Source organism: Rhea pennata, chromosome 13, assembly GCF_028389875.1.
Source record: "Rhea pennata isolate bPtePen1 chromosome 13, bPtePen1.pri, whole genome shotgun sequence".
Taxonomy (NCBI): domain Eukaryota; kingdom Metazoa; phylum Chordata; class Aves; order Rheiformes; family Rheidae; genus Rhea; species Rhea pennata.
The window spans coordinates 24,351,016-24,363,537 of NC_084675.1; the positions used below are offsets into that span (position 1 = coordinate 24,351,016).

Below are 12,522 nucleotides of genomic sequence, written 5' to 3' on the forward strand. Positions count from 1 at the left end.
CATAATAAGGAAGGAGCATCCTGGTTAAATACTTCCACAGCCTGTAAAAATTGCATGAAAATGCTACCTGTTTAATAACAGTGCAGGCTGCCATAAGCAAGTGCGTTTTGTTGCAGAAGTGGGACTTCTGAATGGCATATTTGGTCAGTTTATGAGAACATCATGTGTATGAGGAGCAACAGATGTAAAAGGAAGGAGGAAAGTTGATAATTACATAATTTCTTTTTTTTTTTTTAGATACTTTACCTGCTTATTTTTTGTGTTTCAGAAAAAGTTGTGTGTGTGTGTGTATGTCCTCTAAGGAAAATTGCCTCATATAGTGGAACTGGGTAGTCTGACTAAACTGCTGTTCATTACTTGGTTATTCAATGCTGAAAAATGAAATCACAAGGAATCAGCTTCTCAACCCTTTTACCTGAAACAGACTCCTCCCATCTGTAAGCTGTGTGCAAAATAGGCAAACAGTGTAGATGTGCAGTAGAGATGGAGCAAGTGTGATTTGGACACAGTCTAGATTTGTAGGGCAAGAGGTAGGGGAATTGGAAGTGACTTCAGGTGAAAGGAGAAAAGGCGTGAAGAATATGGCTGTAGAGAGCTTGTGAGGAATTTGGTTTAGGTGTATCAAGCAGGATTTACATGAAGATTTGGGAAGGGCAAGCCTGTTTCATGGAAGCAAGTTGGTCAGAAATGGAAGTGATTAGTTTCAGTCAGCATGGAAGGGTGGCTCTGCCTAGAAGGAAACTGTAAATGGAGAAGTATGAGGACTGAAGAGAGTTCATGAGACCTGTTCGAAAGAAAGTAAACGATAACAAAGCGCTGGTTCTCTTCCCACTATTTATTCAGAATTACTGAATGCCTTCTTTGCTTCAGTCTTCACTGCTAAGGGCAGCCCTCATGAATCCTGTAGCCTGGACATGAGGGAGAAAGTCTGGAGAAGGGAAAACTTTCCTTTGATTGAGGAGGATAGGATTAGAGACCTGGGCAGGCTAGACATCCACAGATCCATGGGCCCGGAATGGGATGCACTCACAGGTACTGAGGGAGCTGGTGGATGTTGTTACCAGGCCGCTCTCCATCATCTTTGAAAGGTCCTGGAGAACTGGAGAGGTGCCCGAGGACTGGAAGAAAGCCAGTGTCACTCCAGTCTTCAAGAAGGGCAAGAAGGAGGACCCAGACAACTATAGGCCAGTCGGCTTCACCTCCATGCCTGGTAAGGCGATGGAACAGCTCATTCTGGATGTCATCTTCAGAAATATGGAGGATAAGAAGGTGATCAGGAGTAGCCAGCATGGCTTCACCAAGGGGAAATCCTGCTTAACCAATCTGATAGCCTTCTATGATGGAATGACTGGCTGGGTAGATGAGGGGAGAGCAGTGGACGTTGTGTACCTTGACTTCAGCAAGGCTTTTGACACTATCTCCCATAACATCCTCCTAGATAAGCTCAGGAAGTGTGCGTTAGATGAGTGGATGGTGAGGTGGATTGAGAACTGGCTGAAAGGCAGAGCTCAGAGGGTTGTCGTCAGTGGTGTGGAATCTAGTTGGAGACCTGTGGCTAGTGGCGTCCCCCAGGGCTCAGTACTGGGTCCCATCCTGTTCAACTTCTTCATCGATGACCTGGCTGAGGGGACAGAGTGCCTCCTCAGCAAGTTTGCTGATGATACCAAGCTGGGAGGAGTGGCTGATACACCAGAGGGCTGTGCTGCCATTCAGAGAGACCTGGAGAGGCTGGAGAGCTGGGTGGAGAGGAACCTCCTGAGGTTCAACAAGGGCAAGTGCAGAGTCCTGCACCTAGGGAGAAATAACCCTAGGCAGCAGTACAAGCTGGGCGCCGACCTTGTGGAGAGCAGCTGTGCAGAGAAGGACCTGGGAGTGCTGGTGGATGACAAGCTGACCATGAGCCAGCAATGTGCCCTTGTGCCCAGGAAGGCCAATGGTCTCCTGGGGTGCATTGGGAAGAGTGTTGCCAGCAGGTCGAGGGAGGTGATCCTGCCCCTCTACTCAGCCCTGGGGAGGCCTCATCTTGAGTACTGTGTCCAGTTCTGGGCTCCCCAGTACAAGAGAGACATGGAGCTACTGGAGAGAGTCCAGCATAGGGCTACGAAGATGATCAGAGGGCTGGAGCATCTGCCCTGTGAGGAACAGCTGTGAGAGCTGGGCCTCTTTAGCCTGGGGAAGAGAAGACTGAGGGGAGATCTTATCAATGTGTGTAAGTCCCTGAAGGGAGGGTGTCAAGGGGATGGGGACAAACTCTTTTCAGTTGTCCCGTGTGACAGAACAAGAGGCAATGGGCAGAAATTGAACCACAGGAAATTCCGCCTGAATACAAGGAGGAATTTCTTTACTGTAAGGGTGACAGATCACTGGAACATGTTGCCCAGAGAGGTTGCGGAGTCTCCTTCTCTGGAGATCTTCAAGGCCCGTCTGGGCGCAACCCTGTCTAATATGCTGTAGGTGGGGAGGTTGGACTAGATGATCTTCAGAGGTCCCTGCCAGCCTTACTGATTCTATGATTCTATTTACTGTCAGCTTTTCCCACATGATACATTTTTTTTGTTTTTTTTCTTGATATGTTATGAATTCTTATGCCCAGTGATGAGACTACAAGAGGTGAAAACTATTAATAAATAGCTAATAAAAAAAATAATAGTAAGAGGGAAGCACACCTTCTGAAGTCTGACTGCTGAGATACTTGTAGTGGCCCAGGAGTTTTATGAGGGAGAAGATGTGTGAGATTGGTTGACAGAATGACATAGGAATGGGGGTTACCTCTCAACAAGACACCAGGAAGACAGAGGCCAGTGACTCGGACTGGATGGGCAAGCTCAGAGCTCAACTGTTAGGGAATCTTTACATGGTTCAACAGTACATCAAATGAAAGAAGCTCTCCAGAGCCATCAAACTGCCCATCTGTATCAGATGTGACAGGTAGGAATCTTAGAGAGTCACAGACTTTCTTTGGTGGAGAATTGTCTTTATTCCTGCTATGGCTATAGGTGGACTTGTATAACTTGTAGGCTGCTGTTGGAGATGCTAGCTCTACATGTTGATGATGTCCTTGCCCTGCAGGGGAGTGTGTGTGCTTGCTAATGGAGTGTGGAGTCACAGTGCATGGTCACAGTGATTTCAAGTCCATGCTTAGAGCTGGAAAAAGTGAAAGGAGCTTGCCTGTCCCTAGAAATTAAGACCATCCTCATGAATATCTTGAGGAACTATGTAATAGCTGGGACCCAGAGTGGAAGACCTTGGATGTTGGCTCCAGGCCTGTTATTAGTACTACAACGTGGGTGGCACAAATGTGTCAGAGGGGATAGGGAAACCGAGGTATTGATGTAGCTTCCTAATTAATATCTAGTACTTGGAACAGTACTGCCATGGAAGTGAGCGGTCCCATAATTCTTACAAGGCTGGGGAGCTGGTCTTTCAGCTTGACCAGATTCAAGCAGTTTGTATGTGGATGATGATTTTCTCACTGCAGAAGATACTTTATGCCAAATTTTGTGTCCCTGATCCAAACATGGGAGCATCTCAACAAAGTTACTGTTACAAATAAATGTACGGCTAGGTATTTTAGCTAAATTCAGTCTGACATAGACAATGCTAAATGTTTTAAATTTGACAAACTTAAAACCCTGCTTCCTGGTTGAGGAACAATATGATGGCTTAGTAGGTGCTTAGTATTTTGCTGATAATGAAAATTTGGAGTATGGTTTTTGTCTGGAAGTGATTATATATAATCAATAGTGAGAATATTTTTCTGGATAGTCTAATTAGAGTTTTGTCATCATCTAGCACATATACTGGCTACTCAGTACCTGTAGGTTACTGCTGCTGGCAGACATCGGGATCCTTTCTGAAGTAAGACAAAGGACCAGCTGCTGGGGTCTGTCTTAAGGATTATTTTGGATAAAATAAACATGTGAACTTAAGGGGAGAGTTTTAAAATCTTTTCCATCATTCAGGCTTGTTTGTGTTTTTTAAAATATTCAATGAAGTCTGAATGTTTGGAAAATTGTTCTGGGTTTCTTAACCAGTGAGATGCCTGAGCAGTAGAGAGAACGTCAAAAAAGCATCTGAGATTTTTCATTATCTTGGAGGCATGGAACAGATAGGATGACCTAAAAGTAAGTGTGTGTGGATTAGAAGGCTGAGGTAGAATTCTGTTTTGCTCAATAGAGTCACAGTGCTTCATTGAAATGAAGTGATTGGTACTGCTAATGGTCTTGCTGCTTGTGTAGGAAAACTGTTAAGTTGACAGAAGAGTGGAGAATCCCTCAGAAATCTAGAATATGTCTAGTCTAAGTTAAAATAAGTTTCAATTAGTATAGCAATCCAAAACAGTATTCTAGGGAACGGAAATGGAGGGGAGCAGAAATTCTAGTGGTTTTTAGAATGAAACTTCATGAAATTACAAATAAGAGTGCAGTAAAAAAGGATGTGAATAAAGCAAGATACAGAGTCCATTACTATTAAGGAATTAGGGCTTGCAGCAGTCAGAAGTTGTAAATCAATTGATCATTTTATCAAGAAAGCTTGTAGGTCTGGTCAAATTAAAAAGAAATGAGAATACATTTAAGTATATAGCAGTCCACAAGAGATGCTTAAAAAAGAAATGATAAATGAGGAAGCAATGCGTAAGTAACAGTGTGAAACTCAAAATTTTGTCTACACCTTACTGTTACATTAAGCTGGTTATAATTTTTTACCTAGACATTTCTGTTTCAAGGTAAGTGTTTCTTTGTAGTTCAGTAAATGGATAGCTGCAAAGACTGCAGGTCAGTGACATTATTAGTATATGGGGGAGACATACTGTGCCTTAAAAGTAATTCAAGGTTAGGTCTAAGAAAATCAGACAGAAATTTGACTTTAGTCGTCCAAAGCTCTGTATAAAGTTATCCACGACATATTTCATCTTTTATCACAGAACCTGTGGTAACAAGATTTATAGTTGGCAAAACAGAATGTATGACCCATTTAGGGGATTAGAAGCCTTCCTTGTGTTTCTCAAATGGGTTCTTTAGAGATCTCAATAACATGTCATGTCAGTCTATTGTGAGGAAGAATTCACAGGGTGAATGAATTTCTCACAGGAGCAGAATGCAGTATTTCACACTTCTGAACATTTGCTGTTGGGGTATATTCAGCATTTTAGCTTGTGGCTATCGGAGATTGCCAGAAAGTGAGTGCTGCAGCCTCTCGATTAAAATAATGATTCCTCATTCACAATTACAGCCGAACATACCAGCTGTCAGAATTCCATTTGCTTAGCATGTCTCATATAATTCCTACTGCTTTTCTTAAAAGGAATATTGAGCAGCAGAAGTCATAATGCTTGTTGCTGCATAAATATTTGTTGCTGAAGCTCCATTTACATGCTTAATGCCATTTGTAAGTCTTTCTCTTTAATTTATGTTTTAGTTTCTAGATGATGACATCATTTTGAGTCATCATTTAGCCCAAGCAGGCATGGTTTGAGCCTGATTCAGAAGCATCCACTGTAGAGAGTCAACATGAGACTACTAAAAGTGACCATTTGAAAGAAATAGAGACAGTAACTGTAGCAAATACTGCATATTTGAAGTTCTCTCTGTTATACAGAATACTCCCTCTTCTTCCTCCAACTCTGTAGTACTGTTTTTCTAAGGTCTGTTTTTCATGTTTGAAGTCCTGTTTGACTCCTGGTCAGAGTTGTGTGCCTGAGACATCCACGGTTGTCTGCCACTTGCTTCTGTTGAGGAAAACTTAAAGTTTGTCTTGGCTTTTCCTTGCACAGAGATTGAAGATACAAATTAATTTCCTATTGATAGTACTTCTAAAAAGCTATGGAATTGTCTCATCTTAGAGTGTGGTGCTAATAATGCCAGGGTCGCTGGTTTGATCCCCATATGGGCCACCCGTTTGAGGGTTGGACTAGATGATCTCCAGAGGTCCCTTCCAACCTTACCAATTCTGTGATTCTATGAAATATTCTCTAAAGGAAGAGAAAAGCTCAAAACAAAATGTTACTTTGTCTTGTTCATCTTCTGCAGTACTTTCCAGTAACTGTCTCTCTGCCATTTCAGTCTCATTGATAATTCTTCCATAACTACCAGTTGTCAGGATCTTCCATTTCATTCTGCAGCAATTGGTGATGGCTGCCATCAGATACTTGTCTGCATAGACCCTCCATTCTTTTCTGATTTGGCAACAGGAAGAGTACTGTAGCAATCTCGGATGTTCTGAAACTGAAGCTGTAGTTTGAATGCTTTTCATTGTCAGATTGACTGCCTGCTTCAACTAAACATTTATCTCCCCATTTTCTTTTTTCTTTTACTATTTCTGAGTGATAAATATGGTTTGGGATTTCTTAGGTTGGAAGGCTAGTATGGCTCGTTGAACTGTCTATGATGTCTGACTAGGAAATGTGACATACAGTAATTCTATCACATGTATAAAAAGAATACTGCAGTTGCAGGGGTCTGCTACTTGGATTTTGTGGAATCAATGCATATTTGGTCACAAAATCAAAATGTTGAGGTTTTTGTCATTTTCTGACATCATTAGGGAATGAAGCATAGAAAGCCCCAATTCCTAGAAGTCCTGGAAATATTACCCCTAAAACAAGATGTGTTTGTTCATAGATGCCTGATTTTTTTTATGATGAATAGTAGAGATCTTTAAATCTAATACTGGGTCACCACCCCCAGCAGCTAACATTCGGTATTGAAAGGAAGGAAAATCATTAAAAATGATAATTATGATCGTAGGATGGATAAATGATGCTAATAGTCACTGTTTGGGGGTTTCTCTTTTCTTGCTTATTTCCACTGAATGTTTGCAGAATCCTATTTTATTGATCAGGAGAGTAACAAACAGTAGGCAGTTACTTTGTTCACATTTTCCAAGCCTGTTTTTCCTACTATTTGCAAGAAACTTTGTTTTTTAATGTTTTTGATGTTTTTTATGATTTGTACCCCTTCACTTGCATGCTCCACAGCTGATAATGCCTATAAAACAGCCTACAACAATCAGTGCTCTACTCCTTTTATTTAAATTGTCTCCAGGGAAATAACTTTCATTGTTCTGTAACTGTTTTTTCCAGGCCTCCTTTTAAAGGCCAGTAGAAGCCACTTACTTGATGGCTTCTGTAACTGTACCTGTCTCACTCAGTAAGACTTTGCAATTACTTTTTCAATTTGATCTGAATTTGGCATGTGCATCAGTTTGCCAAAGCCTGTAATTGCCTGTAGATTAAAAACACGGTACACAGTCACCATTGTATGCCTTTCAATACTGTTATAATGGTTGTTCATCATTACAAAACTGTAAATTGTCTTTCCACATAAGTTTTTTTTTCTTGAGTACACTAATATGTCATCTTTACTTATCCTTTACAATAACTGATATTGCTTGCTACAGCTGTGTTGCTATTTGTGTTCTCACAGCTGAGAATGAAGAACAAATGGAAAATAAAGGCTAATGTCCCTTTTTTCTTCAGAAAAGCCATGCCAAGTGGAACAGTTAGATCGCATCCTGCTCTCTGGAGTCTATAATGTGCGCAAAGGAAAGACCCAGCTGCACAAATGGGCAGAACGCTTGGTAATTCTCTGTGGTACCTGCCTCATTGTGTCCTCTCTGAAAGACAGCCACACAGGGAAGATGCACATCTTGCCTCTCATTGGAGGAAAGGTAAGACTCTTCCTTCATTAGCTTCCTGTGGCTTGGGAAGGAAGAAGGGATTAGAACTATAGGTATTATCCACAAAAAGTTAAACTAGGCTTTTGCAGCAAATTATTCCATTAACAGGTGCAGAGAGAGTTGCACAGCTCCTTTCTGCTTACTTTGCCTAGGTGGTCTTAAGACCAATAAAAACCCTTAGAGACACTGGATCTGCTTTCACATTAGCAGCCAATATTGCTAGTGGGTATCCCAGAAATAATTACCTATTGGGTTCACTTCAGCAGAAATATGCTAAAAGGGATTTAATTCTGTGTTTCTCTCCAATGACAACTGTGTTTTCAGCAGTGTTGTCAATTGCTGGAGTTTAGACAAGCTGATTTTGTTCTCATTTTTCCCATTGCAGGTGGAAGAGATGAAACGTCGCCAGTATACACTTGCTTTTACATCTGCTGGAGCCCAAGCACAAACATACCATGTTTCCTTTGAAACACTAGCAGAATGTCAGCGGTGGCACCGACAAGCATCCATGGTGAGGCTCAGAAGGCTGCAGTAGCTAGGGTGATGGGCAAAAGGGCTGGAGGGAATTCTGAAACAAGTTTGGTCTGAAGGCAGAGATTAAGCTGTGATGCTGAAGAAAGTACCCAGGACACTTTCCAGCTTTCTTCCTTGTATTTATTTTTGTGTATGTGTGTGCTCAGTACTGCAGAGGCTTTCTTTCAGCATTCTCTTAGTACTCACCTGTGCAGCAATAGAAATTCTGCATTTATTTATGCCCTTGCACCCATTCAGAGAAGCTAGAACAAACCCCAGAGACTGGCTGACTTTATAGCCCTAGAAACCTGTAAATTGTGCCTGTTGCTGTACCTGCATCTGCATGAATTGTGGCCCAGACTGGCATGGGGCTGTGCTGATAGCTAAAAGTTAGCACAGAGATCGTAGGTCAGTGGGGAAGAGTAGCTTGTTTGGAGTTGTATCTTGTTCCACATTAAAGCACAGTTAGATGGGGATGGCTCAATGGTGAGCCACATTTTTCATGTTTCATTTTATATATATATATGTGTGTGTGTGTGTGTATATATATATATATATATATATATATATATATATATATATATATAAAAATATAGAAATTATCTACAGGATAATGCAAGTCATAACACCTGGACTAAAGCATCTAAGAACTGGAGACAAAGCATACTTAATGAAGGAAGATCTGATATTTGCAGAGACTTTATGAAATGCTGCAAAAACGTAACTTATAAAACCTGTCCATCATAACAGAAGTGAAATTCCTAATAATATTTCCTGGGCAAGCAAACAGAAGAAGGTCATAAGGAACATATAGGCCAAGCATAGGTTCTGTAATCCCTGAAGGACTGAACTGGAAAGGCAGCTCCTTCCTGCTGCTACTTGCATCTTTGTGTGTGGAAAGTTCACAGAGGTTATGCTTCCACAACATTTTCCTCAGCAAAGAGATGATTTTTCTCCCTTGAGGTGGTCCTCATATGGTCTAACCTCTAGGCAGGCTCCATGGCACACACGAGGCTTTCTGTGTGTTCTTGTTGATATCCAAATACACCCTCATGTCATATGACTTGCAGAGATAGTAGCAAATGGCATAAACTTAGACTCCTTGAACTCCATTTCTTGCATGGACTGTACCTGTGTTTAGTGGGTACAAGGGAATTCTTTCATTTTCTTGCTTTGGCCTTCTGTTAGATTATCACTAGACTGAATCAGAGAAAAATTGTTGGTGCAGCTGCAACTCCTCCATCTTTTCAGGTTGCATCTCTGCGACTTAGCATGGTTGATCTTTCATGCTACAGCCTTGAGGAAGTACCTGAGCACCTCTTCTACAGTCAGGACATCACCTACCTCAACCTACGACACAATTTTATGAGACCAAGTGGAGCAGGGAGTCTTGACTCTCTTTGCAGGTCTGCAGAGAATTATTTTTCTACTACTTTGGGGGTTCTGGACTCCTCTTACTAGGGATAGAGAAGAGGGAGTGAATTGCTGATTCTGGTGGGATGTGCACGTCTTGGTAAAAGATTGGTCTCTGAAAGCCCTATCAAATGAGGGGACTAGGAGACTAAAAACGCTGCAGGTAGGTGTAAGCTTCCAACAATTGATAGTATTTGTGAATTCCCTTCCACAAATTCCCCTTCCCTTCTGAATCTTGCAGAGTGATGTGCTATTTATATAAACAGGATGCAGAAGTGGTATACTGCTACTTGCTAAACAGATAGCATTTTAGGTTGTAACATAAAAGGTGAAGGGAAAACATAATGCTGCTTTTGTGGATGAAAGTTTGTAGGAAAAAGCACAGATCTGAAAAAGCCCATTTTAGTATGTTCTTAATGTTAACATGCATTTGGAATTTGCAAAGGACCTTGAGACTCTGGCTTTATTTTGGGAACTTGTAACAATCTGCTTTGGCAGTTATATGATGGCATGGAAGCATGATGCAATCATCTTAGGTAAATGAAGCAGTATTACAGAAATATTTTCTTAATAAATTCTTAAAATCATAGCAATGCAGAGGAAGATAAGGGTGTGGATATCTATATGCAACACATGCAAAAAAATGCAAGAAATCATTCTATGAAGTTCTAAAATCCATTAAGCAACCTGCAGTAATATTGTCAAATGGCTGTGTTTTTGGAAAACATTATGCCTTAAGAGAAATGTATTTTGAGAAACCTTGCAAACCTGAAGTCTGATTTCTTTTTGCATCTCTGGATGGCTTTTACCAGAGGTGTTTCATTTTTTGTTGTTTTCTTACAGTGTAATTATGTGCTTGGGTATCTATGAGAGTATATGGAAAAAAAATTGCTCAGCTGTGGGATTTCTTTACAGTTTCATTGAGAGTAAAATTCTGTCTTCTATTGTTTTACTTTTGATCTTATTTAAAATATTTTCTAACTGCTGAATTCTAATAGATTACGTTACTGGAAAAGCTGCTTAAAATATTTCAAGCTTTTGCTTTCTACTTCTCTCTTCAAATGCATTGCATGATGTGGAAAGCTATGTCAAAACTTTATTTTCTAAAATGCAATATCCTTGGTTCATAGGATCAGCAAAGGGACCTGAGTGTTTTTTTGACCTTGCATGTAGCTAACAATAGATAAGACTTGTCAGAAACATGACTCTTTTCTCAGTAGTGACTGTATCTGATGAAGCTAAAATCCTCAAGCAAACAAGAATTATAAAAGGAGCCCTCACTCGAAACAATCTTGAATAAATAGGTAGCATTAGGTAGCCCATATAAGACTGTTCATTGCCTTTTGAACAGATTTTCTTCCTGAGGTGTTGAGGATGTTTGTCAGGTCACAGCCTCAAATGAGGAAACCTGCACACCTTTCAGTAGGTGTTTTCCAGCATAGTGACTGTTAGTTCTGAACAGTAGAGCTTTCTTCAGTGGCCAGATCTTTTCCTCTGAGGCAAACTCTGGAGCTCTGGGAGACTAATTAATTCTAGTTTTAATAATGCAACAAAAAGAATTAATTCAGGGAAAGAAAATATTAAGCAAAGAACTTCTGGCTTAGTACCTCCTTTTTCTGGAACACCTTGTCAGGTCTGATATCCTTTAACATTATCCTTTAATCTGGAATACTCCAGATTATGCTGGCCTTGAGACAGATACTCCCTTCTGTCTCAAGGCCAGCACCTGTCTGGGCTGCTGGAGCAGATGGTGGCCATCCTATGGTTCATTTGCTGTGCTTCTCTATTTCTTTGCTGTAATCCCAATATACCTTGTGAGAGCAAAACTGAGGAGCTGTAATGAACACAAAACTTAACCATGCTTGAGCAGGGAGCTTGGACTAAGTGATCTCCAGAGGTCTCTTCCAATCTCAACTGTTCTGTGATTTACTAAATGGAAGTATTGGTTCTGATGACACTGCAGGAAAAGGAACCTGCAGCCATTTCAGGATCCTTATTACCTATTCTTCATATATACAACTGGAATGACAATTTGATTTTTCATTCCATTTCTACATCCCTTACTACTGGAGAATACTGGTGCAAAGGAGAAGAGAACCAAATGGGAACTGAAAAAGCTGTTAAGCCTTGTACTCCTCATTGAATATGAGTCTGCTGTAGGAGTCTCAGACCAAGTTGTGTCATGTACCAGTTACCCTATAGCTTTTGGAAACTCAGGCTCCTTCAACATTTGCTTTGATATCATTGCAGAAGGATGAATTCTAGAAATTGGTTATGCTGTTGTATTTAATGCTATCCCTGTTGGGGGATATCAGCACAATCTTCTAACAAAAGAGAAGAGCTGCCTGCTGCTAAGAGTGGATACCATAAAAAAATGCTGTTGCAAAATTCCAGAGAAAGCAGTTTCATTTGAAGTATTTTCTGATTCCAAAAACTGAGAACTTTAACCTGTCCTTGATCTGCTAAAGTTGAATCAGTTCATGAGAACATTCAGATCTGTATGTTTACCCTAGTTATTTCCTTTTCTTTTTAATCCAAAGTTGTTGTGAAGTTCTGCATACGAGATTCTCGTTTTCATATCATTGTGATATCTTCGCAATGTATTACTTTTTCTTTTTAGAAGGGCTGTTACCAATGCAGCCTCTCCCTTTTTAGTCTTTCATTTGCATCATGGAAGAGTCTGCAGGAACAACTGCAGGAACAACAGTTGTTCCGCACATAAAATGCCTGTGCCCTTATTCATAAGACAGGGCACTTTTACAAAACAACCAACCTCATGTCTGAGTTTCAGATACACTCCCTGTTCTAAGAAAAAAGAGATTCAAAGTAAAATGGAGAAACAGAGTACATAGTTCCCACAAAGATCATTTCATTTATTGTTCTGAATCTCAGAGGAAGTTTCCTTATAGAGAAGAAAAT

General features: G+C 40.6%; 1 protein-coding gene across 1 annotated transcript in view; it reads left to right on the plus strand.

Moving 5' to 3' along the window:
• PHLPP2 (PH domain and leucine rich repeat protein phosphatase 2) overlaps window positions 1-12,522 on the plus strand; it is a 42,716-nt gene that overhangs the window by 9,536 nt on the left and 20,658 nt on the right. Inside the window, exons 4-6 of the mRNA XM_062586628.1 lie at window positions 7,478-7,668; window positions 8,063-8,188; window positions 9,442-9,596. Coding sequence (XP_062442612.1) covers window positions 7,478-7,668; window positions 8,063-8,188; window positions 9,442-9,596 — 472 coding nt within the window. The remainder of the gene's footprint in view (window positions 1-7,477; window positions 7,669-8,062; window positions 8,189-9,441; window positions 9,597-12,522) is intronic.